This window comes from Taudactylus pleione, unplaced genomic scaffold (assembly GCF_031769625.1).
Source record: "Taudactylus pleione unplaced genomic scaffold, aTauple2 ptg000407l, whole genome shotgun sequence".
Classification (NCBI taxonomy): domain Eukaryota; kingdom Metazoa; phylum Chordata; class Amphibia; order Anura; family Myobatrachidae; genus Taudactylus; species Taudactylus pleione.
The window spans coordinates 4,299,358-4,322,515 of record NW_028284809.1 but is presented as its reverse complement, the minus strand read 5'-3'; the positions used below and the strand labels follow the sequence as shown (position 1 = coordinate 4,322,515).

At 48.4% G+C, this 23,158-nt stretch overlaps 1 protein-coding gene across 2 annotated transcripts; it reads right to left on the bottom strand.

The window, feature by feature from the left end:
* On the bottom strand, positions 1–22,540 carry LOC148506395 (nmrA-like family domain-containing protein 1). Of its 2 annotated transcripts, none has more exons than XM_088446933.1 (5): positions 22,199–22,540; positions 11,040–11,278; positions 7,178–7,427; positions 6,179–6,369; positions 1–946 (listed from the first exon to the last, which is right to left on the bottom strand). In XM_088446933.1, the coding sequence occupies exons 1-5, from the start codon at positions 22,236–22,238 to the stop codon at positions 767–769; spliced, it is 900 nt and encodes a 299-aa protein (XP_088303059.1). In that variant the 5' UTR covers positions 22,239–22,540; the 3' UTR covers positions 1–766. The 2 variants fall into 2 exon arrangements, with proteins under 2 accessions (XP_088303059.1, XP_088303058.1); XM_088446932.1 differs by lacking the exon at positions 22,199–22,540 and adding an exon at positions 19,411–20,179.
* Between the last annotated feature and the right edge of the window lie 618 nt (positions 22,541–23,158).

Sequence of the window (23,158 nt, the reverse complement as noted above, 5' to 3'; positions counted from 1 at the left end):
TCGTTTTTTATTAATAAAATTGTAAAATAATGAAACATTTTTTTTTTTTTTTTAAAGACAGAAAACAAAATGGCCTCCATGCGGAGAAGGAAGGTTCTGTCACTTTCATGGTCCAGGTCACACTGAGCACAATGGGGCCAATTCAGACCCGGACGCTAAGCCGCGATCGCTCACAGGCTAAAGTGGCCGGGTATGCAAATACTGCGATCGTACTGTGAGGTGTAAGGATGCCCTCTATGTGTTAGAGAGCGATGGCAGTGAGCGCACGCTTGTGTTTAAAGACCCCCACTTTTATTTCTCAAGACACGTCATCTCCAGGAAGTGTATAAGGACTATCGGACGCACTCGTAGTGTTTGAGGTAGGCCCTAGGCTACCGTAAGCCCAGCCAGTGTTTCTGGGAATAAACACACCAGGTGACTGTTACAATGACGCTCCACTGTAATTATGGACGCCCTTTAGTTGGTGTAACAACGCCCAGCCACGCCTGTGCTAGTGCAAGCACTCCCCGTTTACACAGACCTGCCACAGCCACCACCCACACACGCCCCGTTCTGTCACTCAAACTACCGCTCTTGAAATGAGCAAGAGAGCGATCGTTTCCCAATGGTAGTGACTGGTTCGCGGCCACATGCGTATATTGACGCATGCGCAGACGGGCGAAAATCGCCCATAGCAAGCGATCGCGGCTTAGCGTCCGGGTCTGAATCGGCCCCAATGTTTTCTAGTCCTTTCCTTTGAACCTCCAGCCAATGCCAAGTGACACATTCACAGGTCCTTAAAATAGTCCTTGTTCTCCTCCATCCACTGCTGGAAGTTTCTGGCCCTGGGGTTGAGTTTGCGCGTGATCTCCACATCCCGGTCGGGTCTCGTCAAGTAGAAGCGGAACATATTGGCCAGTTCTTTTGCTCCTGGGAACCCCATCTTCTCGTATTCCTCAGGGGAAATCTGTAAGCAAAGAGACGGAGGTTATAAAGACACAAAATGTCGCCAGCTCCCTCACTCTCAGCCTGCAGCGTCTATAGGTCTCTATTTACTACAATCCACATTGCGAATTCAGGCAATATCACAGGGATTTACTAAAAATCCCTTGCAGGGACAGAGCTTGCGACAAAGCTCTGTCCCTGCGAATCCCCTCCGCACCCCTATCACGGTATTTTCGGAAAAAATACAGTGACAAGTGCCGACGCCATGTGCTGACCAACCATCGCTAAGCCCCGGCCCTGCTGCTAAGCCCCACCCCCTGCGATCCCGAATCCCCCCCACGACCACCCCTCCTTTAATTACACTTACCTGCAGTGATCGGTGCTCCGGTGATGTCCTCCGTGGCTCCAGTCAGCTGACATCCCATCCTGCACTGGGTGATGACTGGGCCCCAGTGCAGGCTGGGAGACAAACTGACCGGAGGGGAGGCATCACCGGAGCCCCGGTCACCGGTCCCTGGACACAGGTAAGTTTTTTTTTTTTTTTTTTTTACAGTGATCAGCGTGTGGTCTGTTTAGACCACACAGCTGATCACTGGGGCCGGCTCCGGGCTCCGCCTTGCCTGTATTTTTTCACAATTTATTTTTAGTAACTCTGGTCGGATCACATTTCCCATTACAATTATGGGAAATGCGATCTGCTTACTAAAAATAATTCAGGCAATATCACAGGGATTTACTACAAATGCCTTGCAGGGACAGAGCTTGCGATAAAGCTCTGTCCCTGCAAATCCCCTTCGGAGCCTTATCACTGTATTTTCGCAAAAAATACCGTGATTAAGTGCCCACGCATGCGCCGACCAGTCGCCGCTGCTACCCCCTGCGCTAAGCCCCGCCCCTAGGCCCCGCACCCGCAATCACGGACCCCCCCCCGCGACCCTCATGACGACGTCTCTCCCATGCAAAGCGGCCGGAGGAGCGGATAGCGGCGGGACCAGGAGCGGGAGTTTCAGGTAAGTGATTTTTTTTTTGTTATTCTTATCACATCTCTCTCTACTGGGGGGGGGGGGCACTACAGGGGGCACTACCAGGGGGCGATTACTACAGGGGGCACTACCAGGGGCACTAAAAGGGGGATTACCACTGGGGGAACTACCAGGGGAGGATTACTACTGGGGGTACTACCAGGGGGGGATTACTACTGGAGGCACTGAAAGGGGGGATTACCACTGGACGCACTGAAAGGGGGGATTACCACTGGGTGCACTACCAGGAGGGATTACTACTGGGTGCACTACCAGGAGGGATTACTGCTGGGGGCACTACCAGCTGCTGCCATTTCCCACACTAGGCTTATACTCGAGTCACTAAGTTTTCCCAGTTTTTTGGGGTAAAAGTAGGTACCTCGGCTTATATTCGGGTCGGCTTATACTCGAGTATATACGGTAATAGCAATATGTAATACAACCCATAAACATACATAACTGCGCATTACAGTTTACCAATAGGAGAATATCAATTATATTATCGGATTCCTACAAAGCACCAGCTTCAATACTATATATAACATGTATCAATGACATGCAAATGAATAGATGAAATAAAGGTGCTATGTACTAAGCCATAGAGAGAGATACGGTGGACAGAGATAAAGTACCAATCAATCAGCTCCTAACTATCATTCTTCCCACACAATACAGCTTGTAAAGTGACAGTTAGATGCTGATTGGTTGGTACTTTATCTCCGTCCACTTTCACTCTTCCCAAGGCTTAGTACGTAGACCCCTAAGTCACAGTTACCACCAGCCACAAGTTTGGCATAGGGAGGGTGGGGGGAGGGGAAGCTGGGTAACACTGTAGAAGCACAGATGAGAGGTAATTAGCAGCGACAGGGGACAATAACAATGTTAGTCCTCTTCTGTAGGCTGAAATATAGAGCAGCATACGTAGAGGAATGCAGAACGTCACAACTTAACCTAGATACACGCTGTGCGACTTTTATGATCGGGATGACAAATGGGAGCGATTTTTTTTTTTTTTTAAATCGGAAAGCCCCAATATCTGTGCTACATAATATGCGTAGGAAATATGGGCAGATTATGGAGAATGCGCGCACACACTGCACGATATCGGGGGATGGAGGACGAGATTTTCTGTCTTGGACAACGGATCCGATAATTGAAGGAAAACGTTTTTGGATGTCTTTAAACCATTTTCTTGGTGAGACACAGAAACGATTGTTCACACACACACACACACACTATACAATAAATCAGGCAGATCACCCGATTATTGGCCAATTGGCCCAATAACTGTATAGTGTGTACCTAGCGTATAGGTGGTACTCATGGTACCTGCCACTACTCTGCACAACCATCGCATAGTGTGTGCTACATATCTGTCCTTGGTACACATCGTATATCGCATTGTGCCATGTGATATGCTGCACGTCGGATGGGACGATACAATGTGGCATACACACAGGCGTCGTCCATGACGGCTGCACAATCTCTACACCGAGACACACGATTGAACCATCGGTAGGACTGTTGGATGGTGTACACCCAGCTTGAAAGTCCTCCAAATACCCAGGTTCCCCCTTGGCGGTGAATGATGTAGGTGGCTGGTGCTGTGAGCTAGGGCAGGGATAGCTGAGAGAGTGCGACCGTCATCGCGTTCTGTCCCTTTGGCGACAGACTCCAGACTTGAAAAAATTCCTGTCTCCAAGGGATGAAATAGTCGCACGCTATCAGCTATCCCTGCCTTAGCACACGGTGTCATCGAACCGCGGCATTCACCACCAAGGGAACCTCTGTCTTGACCATTGTACCAGGAGGAATCCTATTCCGTGCACACTGATCACCTCTCAGCGGCATCAAAACCTTCTACAACGGATACAACATGTTGGAATCGAAGGCTAGTGCCAGGAGGCCGGACAAAAAAAAAGACCTGATTCAGAGCGTCCAGCTCTGAATCAGGCCCTATGTGTGTTCATGGGGTATATTACATTTTATTATGGACTCAGAAGCCTCCTTGCTTTAATGGCAATAAGTAGTCCAGTTGTTTATACCCTCATTGAACTGTAGCGCGGTGATTGGCGTTTACTGCTTCACCTGTTTGAGGCCTTTGCAAACTGCAGGTGGAAGGCTCTCAGTAATGTGGAAAAAGGGAAATGGTGTGCAATAAAGTCTGTGTGAGAACAATATTTGGCTGATTTGCTGCTACACTAATACCTCTTTTCCACCAAAAACCCGGGTCCGACACCGTTTACACAGCACCATCGATCTGGGTTAATCTCAGGTCAGCCCCGTTCACACTGAACCCAGGCCTGCCCTGTTAAACTTGTGAGGTCATAAAAAGTGGGAGGTGACTGCTCCTCAACCACCAATCAGCTCATTTTAGGCATGACCCAGGTTGGATAACTCGGGTTGCACGGTTTACACTGCACCATTACCCAGGTCCATCCTGGGTCCGACCCTGGTAGCTACCTGGGTTGGATTGCCGGGTCACTTGACCCGGGTTATTTTTCAGGGACCCTTTTACGCTGAGCTGCAACCTGGGTAGACCCAGCAATAACCCAGGTTTTTGCTGGTGTAAAAGGGGTATAAGTGGGAACTGCAACCCACTAAAACAAATGACAGTAAAAAAAATGGGTGGTAGTGCTAATAGACAAATAAAAACATTTTCTTCTAACAGTATATAACATAAGCACAAATAAATAGTGACAATAAAATGAGATTCAAAGTGTCAATTAAATGCAGTAAATTACTACAGAGAAAACAACAAGCTGCTAAAACTGACGAAAAAGGTCTCCCCAATGTCTTATTCCTGGGATTCTTCTATCCCAATGGCATATAAATAAAGCAAATATGGAATCTCACCTAGTCCAAGGTGTTATATGTCCAATTCAGAAATTGTACACTGGTGGTTTTGGATGTAATCTCTATTTAGAGCTGTGTTGTCGACACAGTGAAGAGAAGGGGAGGTTTACGGTGAATAATGGCTGCCGTGATCTGGGAATAGTGGAGGATGCAGAGGTATAATGCCCGACTAGTCCTGGGACTCTCCTCCGTTGGAATTAGCTCCTTGTTGCACAGCTCCCCAATCCATCCACACAGTGAGCTCAGGACCTCAGTCAGAGTCGGTCGTTGCAGCCGCACGGTCGTACGGGAAAAGGGGCCGGATATGCAAATGATGCACTCGCAAGTTGCGTCCTTAAGATCTGATCGGTAGCTGGACGACCAAGGGGAGGAAGCGGCCGGAAGACAAAAAAATACGCCCCCTTCTCGTACGCATTACACGTCATCTCCGGCCATATAAGGATTAATCGAGACCATCGGAACTGGTCGTAGAGCTTAAGGTTGACCATACCCTCTCTTAAGCTCTACGATCATGTCAGTGTAAAACCTCCCATATCACATGTGCCATGACGCTACTTTGTTAATTATGCACTCCCATAAAACGGTGTTCGCATAATGAGGCACGCCTGCGTTCGGATCTCCACTCCCCCGTTTTCAAGCACCTTCCCCTGTTACCACCCACAAACGCCGCAATCTGTCACTCAAACTACCGACCTGGCAGAAATTTCTGATCATAGCAGCTAGTTTGCGCACGCGCATTGCAAACTTTACGCATGCGCAGTTTAGCGAACATCGGTGGCGTACGACCGTGCGGCCGCTACGACCGACTCTGAATGAAGTCCATTGTCTTGGATCGGCCGTCTGCTGATCACTTTCCTCTGACTCCCAGATGGAATAGGCTGACGTTCCGTGTCTGTATCTGCACCTGTACAGTGAATATCTGCCGTCGGGTATTAGTCACTTGTAGGTGTGAGAACCCTGGACACACAGGCAATGAGCAGCACAACAGGGGGAGAAGTCGTCCGTGAAAGTCTGGCTTCTAATTAGCAGCCAGTAGCCCATGTACCTTAACGCGTTTCTCCGGGACTTTACTCCCAGTTTCCTCAGAAGTCGGGCAGTCAGTTTTAGCAGCTTGTTGTTTTTTCTGTAGTAATTTACTGCATTTACTTGACACTTTGAATCTCATTTTATTGTTACTATTTATTTGTGCTTATGTTATATACTGTTAGTAATAAATGTTTTTATTTGTCTATTAGCGCTACCGCCGCTTTTTCTTACTCTCGGTAATGTGGCCCTGGAATTATAGCGCTGGTGTACTGTATCTCACTCCTCCACTACCTACTCTTGTGTTTTCCTCCCATTAGACACTGGGAGAGCCCTATACCACCAATACTCACTTTGGCATCCTTGAAGGTTATCCCAAGGGCTTTGGACATTATAGCCGCCTGCTGCTCCACCGTCAGCTTCTCCGCGCTGAGGCCAATGTCCTTGCCGGCATATTGTGACGGAGATTTCAAGATAGTGACGACGATAGGGCCCAAGTCTTTCACAGACATCACATCTAGCAGGACGTCGCCCATGGGGATGACTGGAATGACATTTTTAAAATGACAATATAACATGTGAAAGGTGTTAATGTTCCCAACAAAGCGCTAGAACTGTGACTGGCGACATGAAACCGCTACAGATCTACACTCATCACCTATCACACATGGAGGACGTATGACGTCCTCTACACTCATCACCTATCACACATGGAGGACGTATGACGTCCTCTACACTCAGCACCTATCACACATGGAGGACGTATGACGTCATATAGAGCTGGTGTCTGACATCACAATCTTTCTGCACTTGGGTTACAGGCGTCTCTATATCTGCTCTGTGCTGATGGGGGGAACCTTGTTCTTTCCACTATTTCCCTGCTGACTCCATCATGGCACCGTAGCTCTGTCCTAATATAATCACACATGTGACGGTCACACTTCAGCTAAAGTATTCTGTGCTGCTGTTAGCATTCCAGCGATCTGATTGGCTACAGGTTCTTCTATCCATGTCCACCTCAGTGGACATCATGGACAAGCAGCAGTTGTACTATATTGACTACAATAAGGCATTTAGAACCTTGTCAATTGCACCTTAATGAAGAACAATTTTAAAGTATCAGGGTCTGACCACCTTATTCTAATTATCTTTTGCTTGTCTAGGTGTACATTTCCATTAGCCAATCAGATAATAGATTCCATACCTGTATAATCATAAACTTAGGTATATCCCCAAACCACCCAACCATGTCCCCGGCCCTCCTTAGTCATCCCCCACCAGTCTCTACAACTTCCGATGTTTTTACACACCCTGTGCCCATGCCCACACAAGGCATCACCCCAGTGCCATACCCAAAGAGTAGCTGTCACTGTCCTTGTTCTTCTGGGGCCTGAAGAAGGTCATGAGGTTCTCATAGTAACAGGGAAGTCGCACACTGGTCATAGAGACTCCAATCTCTCTAAAATATTCCTCTACCTCCCCTTTGCCATCGAAATGATGCACTTCCAGCTTCCCTCCCGTCAGCCTCTTCACGTTTTCCAGGCCACTGAAGACCACGAAGGTGAGGCCCAGTCGTTTGCTTAAATCTGCGATCAATTTTCCCTGGAAAGAAGAAAGATCTTCATCAATGGTCGAGTCACTTTACTCAAAAACGGTGCAGTCGCCAGTAGTTTAAGGTACCACCAACAGGACATGTTTTGTGGATCTCTTTAATCATGCACAGGTAAAGTTAATCTATTGTGCTGGATCAGTAATTATCCCACCTGCTTCCACCCGCAGAAATCCTTAAAACATGACCTGTTGGGAAAACTTGAGGGATGAGGATGAGAATCACTGATTTAAAGGGTCCTTTTTTTTTGATCCGGGAAATTATTCTAGCTAAATTAAGAAAATATTTTATCATCAAGTGCGATTAGTCGTGAGTTATTGCATTGTTTAAAAAGAAATAACAGTGGTTATTTTTTGTTGCCTTTTATTTTATCTAAAGGAAGTGCTAACACATGAACAAACAAAAATATTCTACCCTGGTTCCTAAGATGTGAGTAGTACGTACGCCTGCAGAGCTCACCATTCAGTAGAAATGTCATTGTTTCTTTCCCCTTACCCACAATTCCTTAATTCTGACCACAACCCCTCCTGTTAATCCTACTGATTTGTCATGAAATGCCAAAAATATAATAGATCTCGTGGCCTTATGGTGTGGAATTTGTGTATCCATCAGCAGGCAACACGGGGGGCAGACAAAACCCCCTAAATCTGCTCATGGCTTAACTTAGAACAGGGGTGGGGAACCTTTTTTCTGCCGAGGGCCATTTTTATATATATAACATTATTTGCAGGCCTGGTGCAGGCCACGCCCCCTCCATGTGATGTCACACAGGGGCGGGGGCACAATCGCCGGTGATTACAGCAATGCCTGGAGCATCCTGAGGATGCTCCGGGAAGCTGAAAGGGCAGCGGTGTGACCGTCTGAAGCGTCCTAAGTACGCTCCAGGTGGCACTGCTGCATAGATTCTGGCTGTCGGATGCCATTCTAGGCACCATATTAGCCAAATGAGGCTAGCAGAAAAAAGCTCCGAGGGCCAGACCGAATGATTCCGGGGGCCTTATATGGCCCCTGAGCCTCAGGTTCCCCATCCCTGATTTAGAAGATGTACCTTATTTTTCTTTTACATATATAATTATAATTTTTTTCTTTCTTTTAGCATGTTAGTATTATATCTCTTTACAGTACAAATATTTGATGCTTTAATTCGGTATGGATGTATTGCTGTTTATATTTTTACTTAGGTAATCCATGTATTGTTATTTGTCTACATGCCTGGTGATTTATTTTTTTTTCCGGTTCGTATTCTGCTACATGCCATATATGATATTTTTTTCTTTGTACTACAAATATCTTTGGATATTGTATTGTCTGATGTTTTCTTTTAATACGTTAAAGTTTGATAAATCAATAAAATATGACTCAATTTAAAAAAATTAAAATAAACCTGCTCATGGCCTGCACGCAAAACTATCCGTGTGATAGGTACAATTTAGCATAATACGTTTTTGCAGTTACATTCCCTTTCATTATATGTACAGATGTGTCCTGCTACATCTTTGCCGATCGCGCTACAAATGTGCGCACACATCACGCCATGCGAATTACCCGCAGCACCATGCGCTATGGTACGCTATGGCGGTGCACTGCGATTGCACCGTGCAATCCTGCAGGCGTGGGTGTGAACGCAGAGTGCGTATCCGTTCACGGGCGCACCACGCTTTGCGCTATGAGTGGCGTAATTTGCTGCATACGCAGCGACGCTGTAACAGGACACATCTGTAAATTAGTATTAGACACAAACAGCCTCCTCGCGTTTTGCTAATTACAGCAGTTATATGGAGTCTCTCCTGCACTTTTATCCCAATTACAGTCAGACGGGAGAAGTCAGTTCTAATATAAGTAATGATGCAGAAAAATGATTTAGATAATTTATGGTCACAAAATAACTATAAATACGTATTCGTTTCGGCAAATTATCGGAAGCTGATAGCTGGTCATTGTATTAGCTGCTGACGCTGGAAGTCGTGTGTGGGAAACCGTACTCACTAACGTTTTACTATGCCATCTTGTTATAAGAATGTTGTATGCGGGGTCATCTCAACTTGTTTAGAGTGGGGGGGGCAAATCAATTTGGCACCATAGTATATAGATATATATGTGTCGGGAAGAGGAGGGGGAAGAGGAGGGTCGGGGGTGATGCAAAGGAGGGGGGGCAGCGATGCCAGAATTGGGGGAGGGGGCATTTAGGTTCAAGGGGGAAGAGAGAAAGTACTGAAGGAGTGCTGAGGGGTAAGAGGGGAGGAATATATAAAGTTGGAGAGGAGAAGGGCGCAGCGCTGGTCCCAGAGGAGGGGCCAGTATACAGTTACTAGCCACTGTAGGCTTGATGAGAGGAAAATACGCTGTACTAATATTATGGTGACTATATTATATTACATTTCATATTTGCTTTTCGTTGCTTTTACTCTTATATTGGACTCGCTGGAGTACCCGGCGTTGCCCGGGATTTTAAGAATGTTTAACACATCATCCTCAAACCAACCTCTCCTTAGGCAGGCCTCACGAAAAGTGTGACAAACTTCCCCATCAACAGTCCTAAGGTCTTCGAAGGAAGTAGGACCTGTAACGGTGTAAAGCAAATTTCGGAGATAGAAGCATTCAAAATTTGTTGGATGTACAGTGTAAACACGGCCAAGAGCTTCTGTTGCTCTGATACCAGGATGACCATCTACAGCGACTCCCTGTTCTCTGCGCAGAAAAACTTTGGGAGAAGCATTCCAGGTGTAATATTTTGGCAGCTCAGAGTACAGCAGGGTCCTTGCAAAGTCATCATTTTGACACAGTTGGAAGAAAGAAGTCAATATTGTTGCGTAATTTGGTATAGTCAGAGAGCTGAGAATGCTGGCAAAGCCTGCTAAAGCTCTCTTTGATAATAAACATTAAGATCATGAAAAAACATGACAACACAAAACGCTTGCTCAGAAGCCCTACCCATATGCTGTGAAAAAAATAGTAGATAAGCTAAATCCTTTTCTAATTCCGTACCTGACCTGTAGAGGGCGAACGCTATGCAAAAATTGTGTTTTTTAATTAATTAAAAATGAACAGTAATTCATTTCGATTTCAAATTTTTTTAGTTGCCTCCACCGTGTTTTAATACGCTCGTATGTAAAATTTCACGATCCTGGCTTGTAAACTGTGGATTTGTATAGAAAGACAGAATGACAGAAGGACAACTGTATCCAGGGCTTACTCTGTGCAGCTATTTTCCACGTACTTCACCAGTTCTATAGTGCAGGACCCGTATATCTAATTTGTTTGCCATTTTAAATGACAGCACAAGGTGGGAGTGGATGGAAGGACCAATCAGTAGCCACCTACTTTGATTGATAGCTCTTCTGCCAATCATGGTTAGGTGGATCTCAGTCTGGGTGAAGTGTTTGTTAAAATGCCAGCAGGGTCCATCATCTCCCAAGACAAAATGGTTCCCCAACATTAGACCCTCACAGTTCCATGGTTAGATGGAGGAGTTTGCACTATTATGCAGAGATCAACGTCAGGTGATGTTGCCCCTTTGCAGCTTGGGAATTCAGAAGTATAAATATGGCTACAATGGTGGCTAGCATTTCTCCATAATCACAGACAGATACCACAGAGGTCGTTACCTGGGCCACCTCCTTCTCCTTGCTGAAGTGTTCCCAGTAGGTGGTGAGCACGAATGCTCCATAGGCTCCGGTCAGCGCGGCCACCAGACTCTCTTCATTGTCCAGATCTGCGGACACGACCTCTGCTCCGGCCTCCCTCAGCTTCACAGCTGCTGGTTTGCTGGTGTCCCGAGTCACTGCCCTGACCGCAAAGACGCCATCTTGTAGTAGAGAGGCAGCCACCGATCCGCCCTGAGCTCCTGCCGGAGAGGGTTATAAGCAAACAGTTTAGTACGGACAATAGATTGTATTTACATCACTTTTCAGTTGGCAGTGTAAGATTTAGTAGACCTTCAAATGTCTGAAGAAATACAGGAAACAGAAAGCAATAAGGGATAAACAGGGCCGGCTCCAGGGGTAGCCGCACCTTATGCCGCCCGGGTGATTGTCCTTCCCCTAGCCCAGTGTTGGCTAACCTTGACACTCCAGCTGTTATGGAACTACATAACCCAGCATGCACTGCTACAGTTTTGCTATTAGGGCATGCTAAAACTGTGGCAGGGCATGCTGGGATATATAGTTCCACAACAGCTGGAGTGTCAAGGTTAGCCAACACTGCCCTAGCCTGTAAATGGGAGTGTGGCCTAATTACCATAGGTCATGCCCCTAAATGACGTTATTTGGTCAGGCTGGGGGGGAGCCCAGCACTCCGTCACTAGCTGGGCTTCCCCAAGCCCTCTCCCGGCACTGAAGGGATGCCGCGCACATGCGCACAGCATCCATTGAAATTCCGGAGACCGGCACCGTCGCACAGCTGCTACGGTGGGGGTACCCAACCTCCCTACCAGACCACCCGCAGGCCATTTCGGCCCACGGGTGGAAAAGCGCCCTCTATGGGGTGGCGGACCCTGTTTGACCGCACTGGTTGAACACCCCAAGAGCTGGCCCTGCGGATAAACAATAAGGAAGCGACAGGATGAATATATCAATTTAGCTGTGAGGTTTAGGCCGCCTATGATAATGCCCACATGCTGTAATCTACAAACCCCAACAATACTTCACAAACTCTGCCTGTGACTACAGTACTTACACTATACCTCTACCCACTGACTGTCCTGCAATTACACTAAACCTCTATTACCCCCTGACTGCCCTGCAATTACACTATACTTCTACTACCCCGACTGCCCTGCAATTACACTATACCTCTACCACCCCCTGACTGCCCTGCAATTACACTATACCTCTACCACCCCCTGACTGCCCTGCAATTACACTATACCTCTACCACCCCCGGACTGCCCTGCAATTACACTATACCTCTACCACCCCCTGACTGCCCTGCAATTACACTATACCTCTACTACCCCCTGACTGCCCTACAATTACACTATGCCTCTACTACCCCGACTGCCCTGCAATTACACTATGCCTCTACTACCCCCTGACTGCCCTGCAATTACACTATACCTCTACCACCCCCTGACTGCCCTGCAATTACACTATACCTCTACTACCCCCTGACTGCCCTGCAATTACTCTATGCCTCTACTACCCCCTGACTGCCCTGCAATTACATTATACCTCTACTACCCCTGACTTCCCTGCAATTACACTATACCTCTACTACCCCGACTGTCCTGCAATTACACTATACCTCTAACCCCTGACTGTCCTGTAATTACACTATACCTCTACTACCCCGACTGTCCTGCAATTACACTATACCTCTACTACCCCCTGACTGCCCTGCAATTACACTATACCTCTACTACCCCCTGACTGCCCTGCAATTACACTATACATCTACCCCGACTGTCCTGCAATTACACTATACCTCTACTACCCCCTGACTGCCCTGCAATTACACTATACCTCTACCACCCCCTGACTGCCCTGCAATTACACTATACCTCTACCACCCCCTGACTGCCCTGCAATTACACTATACCTCTACCACCCCGACTGCCCTGCAATTACACTATACCTCTACCACCCCGACTGCCCTGCAATTACACTATACCTCTACTACCCCCTGACTGCCCTGCAATTACACTATACCTCTACCACCCCCTGACTGCCCTGCAATTACACTATACCTCTACCACCCCCTGACTGCCCTGCAATTACACTATACCTCTACCACCCCGACTGCCCTGCAATTACACTATACCTCTACTACCCCCTGACTGCCCTGCAATTACACTATACCTCTACTACCCCCTGACTGCCCTACATACACTATGCCTCTACTACCCCGACTGCCCTGCAATTACACTATGCCTCTACTACCCCCTGACTGCCCTGCAATTACACTATACCTCTACCACCCCCTGACTGCCCTGCAATTACACTATACCTCTACCACCCCCTGACTGCCCTGCAATTACTTTATGCCTCTACTACCCCCTGACTGCCCTGCAATTACACTATACCTCTACTACCCCGACTGCCCTGCAATTACACTATACCTCTACTACCCCCTGACTGCCCTGCAATTACACTATACCTCTTCTACCCCCTGACTGCCCAGCAATTACATTATACCTCTACTACCCCCTGACTGCCCTGCAATTACACTATACCTCTACTACCCCAACTGCCTTGCAATTACACTACACCTCTACTACCCCCTTACTGCCCTGCAATTACACCATACCTCTACTGCTTCCTGAATGCTCAGTAATTACACTATACCTCTACTACCTCTTGAATACACAGTAATTACACTATACCTCTACTACCCCCTGACTGCCCTGCAATTACACTATACCTCTACTACCCCCTGAATGCCCTGCAATTACACTATATTTCTACTACCCCCTGACTGCCCTGCAATTACACTATACCTCTACTACCCCCTGACTTTCCTGCAATTACACTATACCTCTTCTACCCCCTGACTGCCCTGCAATTACACTATACCTCTACTACCCCCTGAATGCCCTGCAATTACACTATTTCTACTTCAGGGTCCATAGGGGGTCCACAGGGTTGACCTTGGGGTATAGGTTGGGAACCAAATCCGGGCACCACGCAGTTAAAGCTTTTAGCTCCCAGGATGCACTGGGTCCACTCTCCCTATAACCCCACCCCCAAGCCAGAGGCACCTCAGTTTAAGTTGGTGCCCGGCCGGAGTCGGGTCACCGTTAGCGCAGGGGGAGCTGATTAGCAGCCCCTAAGCTTATTTTATTTTTTTAGGGACAAAGTTTTTTTCATAGACTTTGGACTCTTCAGAGCGGCAGCGTCGGACTGTCCATAGGACGTCTAAGCTGCCGCTCCGTCACCCCGCTGGCGCTGAGACGCCAGTACAGATCTGGGGATCTCAGCGGGACCCCAGAGTCTGTACTAGCCGGACTCTGCGGGCGCCCAGGACTGCTGCCGGATCCACGGGGAGCAGGTAAGGTCGCGGATCACCGCTTGCGGTGATCCGCGCATTTCAAATGCAGTCCTGTGCCTCCGGTCTCAGGGGACAGACCGGAGGCGCCGGCAGTGGCGGCGGGCCCCCCATACCCCGTGTGTCCACTAGACCACCAGGGACTTAACGATCGGTGCAGGGAGCCGGCGTCCCGGGGGTTAATAGCCGGCCAGGGGAGGCAGCCTTCCCTGTTACAGCGGCTCCTCCCCTCAGCTCAGCGCGCCTTTCAGTATCCATAGTCTGGCGTCGCTGAGCTGCTTCCTCCGCGGGCCACGCTTCTTCTGAGGTCTCCAGCGGCCATTTTATCTCTGTGGTGCAGCAGAAATCTCTGGAGATGGCAGTGAGTCCAGTCCCCCTGCGTACCTCACCATCAGGTCAGTGTACACAGCGCTGTAGCCTTCCCAGACACTGAATCTGGGCAGTTGAATGCAGTGTAATAGTGCAGTATATTATATGACATGTTTATGTATATATGTATATATCTGCATTGTATGTGACTTATGCTAGTGCTGACTGTACTTTATTCTCTCACCTGTCAGTGTATATCTATCCCTTTTCTTTATCTGCCCTAATACAGCTGTACTTAGGGTGGTTCTGAGACCTCACATTTATATACTTGTTAATATTTGTGTGGTTTGTCACATACTGTTGCGTGCTGCACGTTGCCATATTTTAGATGGAATTGTGTGTTGCATACGCTGAAAATGGGTCCCTGCAGCTATTTTTGGCATCAGTCAGGACCAGTATAGTGCTGCTTAATATTTCCGCCAAGATGGGTCAGATATGTCTGACCAGGAGATAGAGCGTTATACTGCACCCATTTTTACTATCCTGCAAGTCATGTGCTGCAGGTGTTAGTGCGGAGGATTTGACTCATAAAGGGTTCTGTATGTGGCGTCATCTGGTGCCGGCCTCTTTCACGACCCCCTTGGGCGGTTTGTTTTCTCGGGATCCTCTCAATTGCGGATCGCCGGGCGGGCCCCATTGTTGTACCTCACTTGGGGTTACTTCACCATACTGCCCTTTTCATCTCAGGGTATCTCGCAGCTTCTTGCACTCTTCCCCTGTGACACAGACTACCGCTCCCTGCAGGGTTTTTTTTTGCAGTATATGAATTCCCCCTGGTGCCACAATAGTCTGTCATTCCCCTTGCAGGGATTACCACAACAGCCACCCTGGGTGGATGTCGTTTTCTACGAAACGCTAATTGGCGTGGTTGACGCCCTGTGGTTACTTCCCAGTTGGCTCTGCCGTGAACTGGGTACTGTTCGGGGCTCTTTCCCTCTTACACGGGGGGAAGCCTATTTCAGGTATTATTATCCCTGCTTTAGGGCTGGTAGCAGGTCCATTCTGGTTAGAGTGAATGTTGACCTGCACCTGTATCATACACCCTCAGTATTGCGTGCCTTCGGGTTACCTGTTGCTGACTAGCGGGTGGATCGCATAGCGGGACTCTGGCTGTTGCCAGATAGGAGGTGTTACAACAGTGTTTGGCCTCCTGTCCCAAATTCCCTGAGGGCATCACGAGCCCCTCCTGGGGGGGATGGGCGTGTTACTCGTCTGATTACAGACGTTACTACGCCTCCCATTCCTGCGTGGTCGGATTCTTCGGATCCGTAGGTGGTAACTCTGCCTGAAATCAGTATACTTGCTTTCGGGAGTTGTTACCCATCCTACCATGGCTATAGCATGGTTGGTTGATACTATTGCATATTGGGTTGATGCATTTGTAACGTTTTTTCCCCTCCAACACGTCGGGGGTTCAAATGTATTTGGTCGCTCATGTAATATATGCAGTTGTCATAGGTGGACATGCCTATATTGGATACCAGTCTCCTAACTTTCAGAGTTCCGGCTGCGACTGTATCCTCCGTAATACCCTATGGCTGCGCTCTGAGAATGCAGAGGTGCAGATACCATCTTTAGGGTTGATATTGTTTGGTCCTGACCTTGACAAGATTGTAGTAACATTGGCAGTATTACTAACGACAAGTTTACCGCTTTCAGCTATGCACACTACAAGGCCTCAGACTAAGTCTGTTAAGTCTTTTTTGTCCTCTCGGTCAGCCTAAAGGTCTGTTTCTTCGTAGACTGTCGGCATCTACAAGGGCCGACATATCCAGTACCGAGCAGGCCTGGACTGCCAGCCGATCCTGCTTCTGAACCTACGGATATCTCTTCAGTCTGACGGGACAGGCCTACAACTGGGAGATACCGATTTTCTCAGTTCGCCCGGTATTAGTGTCAAGTTGCCGCGGCTACGTGGGTAGGAGGGTACGCCCTCTTTACAAGGGCCTTACAGATCCAGAAAGCTATGCAGTTGTTGCGGTAAGCGGAGCTAATTGGGCCATCCCCACTATCTCAGTGAGGGACTGGTTGTTCTGTTTTCTTTCTGGTGCGGTGGCTGAATGGTCCTCTTTGGCCTGTTCTCTGTCTCAATTCCCTGAACCAGTTCCTAAAGCTACCTGGGCTCAGGAGGAAATCCCTATGCTCCATCATACGATGTTTGGAACCTGGGGACTTTAGGGTATCACTGGATATACAGGACGCGTGCCTACGGGTACTTACAGAGACCTTTCCTCAGCATGGGCTGAGGTTTGCTGTATCACAGCAACACTTACAATTTTTCGGGCTCTGCCTGTTGGGACTGTCCTCAGCCCCACAGGGGTTTACCAGCGTTTTGGATTTTCTGACAGTTCTTCTGTTCAGTATATCCCAATGCTCCTGTACCTGGACGGCCTCCTGCTCTTAGCGGGATCACCGGGGTACTTTACGGCCAGGTCAGGATGACTGTGGCTTCTTCAGGGTGCAGACGTTTAATCAACGGGGAAAAAGTCCTCCCTGCATCCCTCTCTGGGTATTCTTCATCTAGGATCCCTGCTGGGTTCTCAGAATCTGAGAATTCTTCTGGCGTAAGACGGAATCTCCTCTCTTCCATTAGGAGTACATGGTTGTCTGCGCAGTCGACAGATGTCTTTACACTCTGGGATGCATGGTGGAATGGGCTCAGTTCCATTCCAGGCCTTTCCATAATTGGCTCATCTCCAGATGGAATGAGTTTTTTCTGTCGGATAACTGTTCAAACGATGATGCTCTCTCCGGAGGCAAGTCGGTCCCTGTCCGGGTGGCTATGGCCATCTCGTCCAGGGTTTTCTTTGCTAGGGACAGTGTCTGGACCGAATCCTTTTCAGTGCAGTTGGACGTCTGTCGATTCCACCCTGTCAATTAACTTACTCTGGCATAACTCTTGTTTCCCGGTGAACCTGAAAAGGTTCAGTCCGACAGGGTCAGGACAGTGGCTTCCTTTTTAGCAACACTGTTCGTTGGGTGGCAATGACAGGTATGTCACATATTCGGACATAGTCCGAGGGTCTCCTCCCGACCATCTCGGCAGCGTTCATTTCAGGAGCTCTCCATTGGGAAGCGGGAGTCCTCAGCCGTCACGACGTGCATCCCGGGGACTAGTCTCTTCCCCAAGAGAGGTTTCATCTCCTGGTGAGCAGGGGGGGCCCCCCTGAGGTGACCCTCATGGCCTTCTGACTTTATCACACTAGGGTGTTACAGTTCAGCTCTGGGGATTCTGAAGCAAACTTCAGCGACTCTTTGTCGGTGAAGTGGTCCTTCCACTTTGTGTACCTGTGTTCTCCGGTCTCCCTTCTTCCTCGAGGTCTTTGGAAGTGTTTTCAATCGAGACGGAGATGCTTTCCTGCTGGTGGTTCCTGCTTGCCCCAGATGTCAGGGGTACTTGGATCTTCGGAGTCTCTACATCGATACTCCATCCCTGATGCTTCACTGCCCGGACCTGTTGTCTCAGGGTCCTTGGTTTTGCCTTGGACCTGGGTCGTTTGTCTTTGACTGTGTCCTTACAGTGGTCTTACGGCTTCCCTGGCTTTGTCATCGTTGGAATGATTAGAGCACATGGATCAGCTTTTGCTGGGACCTACCACAAACTGTGGCAGCCATAAATCTTATGGTATTGTACCTGTCGATACAATCCTCCGGTGTCCAGGATTTCCAGATATTCTGGCATTCCTTCCGGCTGGCTTGGGTTTCACACTTGGCCTGGTCTTCCTGACAGTGCGGATCTCTACACTGTCAGTATGGTTAAGATATGGAATTGCTTCACTCTGGTATCCAGTTCATCCTTTGGAGTGTTTTCTTGATTATGCCTCCATTTGTCCTCCCTAGGGACTCCTTGGGAGTAAGTAGTGGTTCTTCGTTACCTCCGGGGACAGTCAATGGAACCGCTGGTTGTGATAGCCATTACATGGTCTATTGCTTAGGCTCTCTCTTTCTCTCAGGGTGTTTATATCAACCAGGAGAGTGTCTGAATTGGGAGCGTTCTCATGTAGCTCCCTCTTCTGGAGGGCATCATGTCAGGGTGGGAGTTGCTCTCGCCCTGTGTTTCTTCTTAGTGGTTTTCAGGTTCCATATTATTCTGGAACTTATGGTACGGCCATTCTGTCCCCAGTCCTCTCGGCTGGTGTGGCCTCATTGACTGTGGTCTGGCCTCTTTGGATTTATGTGATCCGTTCAGGTTCCTTACGGAAATCGGACTCCTTATTGGTGGTCTGAGATTTCTGGTTTTCACAGGAAAGGATGGCCGGCCTATAACCAAATGTTGACTTGGATGGCCTCGTAGGTCTTCCTCAGGGGCCTACCCATGGGTAGGCCTTCCTGTTGTTGATGCTTGTTTTTTCTCGGGCCATGTGACCCTCGTGTGCGGCTCGCTGTGGCACCTCGGCTGTTTTGCCTTACTAGGTGGCCACGTGGTCTTCTGTCCACACCTTTTTAAGGTTCTAGGCATTGGTTTCCTTTGCCTCTCAGGATGCTTCCTTTTTGGCGACGGATTCTCCTCTCAGCACAGGAGCGTCCCCACCCTTGGTTGAACTGCTTTGGGACATCCCCAAGGTCAACCCTGTGGACCCCCTATGGACCCTGAAGTAGAAAACAAGAGATATGGTAAGAACTTACCTTTGTTATCTCTGTTTCTACGAAGTCCATAGGGTCCACAGGGCGCCCGCCCTGACGCACCTGGCTTCATATGGGCTGTGTGGCTGGTCACCGGTTTTCCGTCTCCCATTTCGGTGAGTATGGTTATTGAGTGTTCCAGTTTTCTCTCTCTTTTTCTCTCCTCCTCCGGCCTTTGGCTACTTACAAACTGAGGTGCCTCTGGCTTGGGGGTGGGGTTATAGGGAGAGTGGACCCAGTGCATCCTGGGAGCTAAAAGCTTTAACTGCGTGGTGCCCGGATTTGGTTCCCAACCTATACCCCAAGGTCAACCCTGTGGACCCTATGGACTTCGTAGAAACAGAGATAACAAAGGTAAGTTCTTACCATATCTCTTGTTATTTCTACTACCCCCTGACTGCCCTGCAATTACACTATACCTCTACCACCCCCTGACTGCCCTGCAATTACACTATACCTCTACCACCCCCTGACTGCCCTGCAATTACACTATACCTCTACTACCCCGACTGCCCTGCAATTACACTATACCTCTACTACCCCTGACTGTCCTGCAATTACACTATACCTCTAACCCCTGACTGTCCTGTAATTACACTATACCTCTACTACCCCCTGACTGTCCTGCAATTACACTATACCTCTACTACCCCCTGACTGCCCTGCAATTACACTATACCTCTACTACCCCCTGACTGCCCTGCAGTTACACTATACATCTACCCCGACTGTCCTGCAATTACACTATACCTCTACTACCCCCTGACTGCCCTGCAATTACACTATACCTCTACCACCCCCTGACTGCCCTGCAATTACACTATACCTCTACCACCCCCTGACTGCCCTGCAATTACACTATACCTCTACCACCCCGACTGCCCTGCAATTACACTATACCTCTACTACCCCGACTGCCCTGCAATTACACTATACCTCTACTACCCCCTGACTGCCCTGCAATTACACTATACCTCTACCACCCCCTGACTGCCCTGCAATTACACTATACCTCTACCACCCCCTGACTGCCCTGCAATTACACTATACCTCTACCACCCCGACTGCCCTGCAATTACACTATACCTCTACTACCCCCTGACTGCCCTGCAATTACACTATACCTCTACTACCCCCTGACTGCCCTACAATTACACTATGCCTCTACTACCCCGACTGCCCTGCAATTACACTATGCCTCTACTACCCCCTGACTGCCCTGCAATTACACTATACCTCTACCACCCCCTGACTGCCCTGCAATTACACTATACCTCTACTACCCCCTGACTGCCCTGCAATTACTTTATGCCTCTACTACCCCCTGACTGCCCTGCAATTACACTATACCTCTACTACCCCGACTGCCCTGCAATTACACTATACCTCTACTACCCCCTGACTGCCCTGCAATTACACTATACCTCTTCTACCCCGTGACTGCCCAGCAATTACACTAAACCTCTACTATCCCCTGACTGCCCAGCAATTACATTATACCTCTACTACCCCCTGACTGCCCTGCAATTACACTATACCTCTACTACCCCAACTGCCTTGCAATTACACTACACCTCTACTACCCCCTTACTGCCCTGCAATTACACCATACCTCTACTGCTTCCTGAATGCTCAGTAATTACACTATACCTCTACTACCTCTTGAATACACAGTAATTACACTATACCTCTACTACCCCCTGACTGCCCTGCAATTACACTATACCTCTACTACCCCCTGAATGCCCTGCAATTACACTATATTTCTACTACCCCGACTGCCCTGCAATTACACTATACCTCTACTACCCCCTGACTTTCCTGCAATTACACTATACCTCTTCTACCCCCTGACTGCCCTGCAATTACACTATACCTCTACTACCCCCTGAATGCCCTGCAATTACACTATATTTCTACTACCCCCTGACTGCCCTGCAATTACACTATACCTCTACCACCCCCTGACTGCCCTGCAATTACACTATACCTCTACCACCCCCTGACTGCCCTGCAATTACACTATACCTCTACTACCCCCTGACTGCCCTGCAATTACACTATACCTCTACTACCCCCTGACTGTCCTGCAATTACACTATACCTCTTCTACCCCGACTGCCCTGCAATTACACTATACCTCTACTACCCCCTGAATGCCCTGCAATTACACTATATTTCTACTACCCCCTGACTGCCCTGCAATTACACTATACCTCTACCCCCTGACTGCCCTGCAATTACACTATACCTCTACTACCCCCTGACTGCCCTGCAATTACACTATACCTCTACTACCCCCTGACTGCCCTGCAATTACACTATACCTCTACTACCCCCTGACTGCCCTGCAATTACACTATACCTCTACTACCCCCTGACTGCCCTGCAATTACACTATACCTCTACCCCCTGACTGCCCTGCAATTACACTATACCTCTACCCCCTGACTGTCCTGCAATTACACTATACCTCTACTACCCCCTGACTGTCCTGCAATTACACTATTCCTCTACCCCCTGACTGTCCTGCAATTACACTATACCTCTACTACCCCCTGACTGTCCTGCAATTACACTATACCTCTACTACCCCCTGACTGTCCTGCAATTACACTATACCTCTACTACCCCCTGACTGCCCAGCAATTACACTATACCTCTACTACCCCCTGACTGCCCTGCAATTACACTATACCTCTACTACCCCCTGACTGCCCAGCAATTACACTATACCTCTACTACCCCCTGACTGCCATGCAGGCTGTGCTATCCCTTTACCTCCACTCACCTGTGGCTCCAAAGACAACAATCACCTTTTTCTCAGACATGGTGGGCGAGGGTGAGGCTTAGTATTCCCAGAGGTAGCTTTATTCCTGAGCAGCAGACACTGCAGGAATAAAGCAGAGGAACAGGTTATATAAAAGAGCCCAGGTCACCCCCTTCCCTCACTCTCAGCTGCAGCCCAGTCTCATTGTGACTCAGCAATGGCTGCTGGCAGGGGGGAGGGGGGCAGAGCATGGGGAGATAAGGAGACCAGGAAACCAGCCCTTGGCCCCAAGACCTAGCGAGTCCCTGGCACCTCACATGCAGATCAGTCAGCAGCCAGTCACGTTGTCCTGGCAGGAGGAGTCTCATTCCTGAGAAGCTGTGTTGTTCTCCCTTGGCTTATATGTATCCAGTGCATACTTGCTTACTTTAGAAAAAGCATGTCAGGGAGAGTGTGAAAGCAGCACTTATGGGCGCAGCGGTAAAGTGGGCCTGTACTGCTACATCTGAGGGGCGTGTCCTAAACCTGACTTACATCCAAATGTAAATGAGCCCTAAAGCAGTCAGTAAGATCTATTTGTTGATAAAAACACCCTAAAACTTTTCAGAAAATACATGTAACCATAGGGATCATTGTGCCTTATACCCAATGCAGGGAAATTATACCAATGATCCCATTTGAATGTATATACAGTATCTGTTTTTTTGATTATAAAAGTTACATAATGGGGGTAAGGTGCAATCAGGGAGTTTGCTACTATTTCAGGGGGTGTCCCTGACAATGAGGGAGAGTTGGCAAGCGAGATCCAGAGAGGTCAGAGGGCCCTGCTCGCAAGCTTATAGACTTATCAAAGCTTGGGGAGAGATACAGTTGATGGAGATAAAGTACCAACCAATCAGCTCCTGTCAGTTATCTCCCTCGATCATATATGATCCTAAAAGTCATGCTAAGAGATTTATAAAAGTCTGGAGAGAGATAATG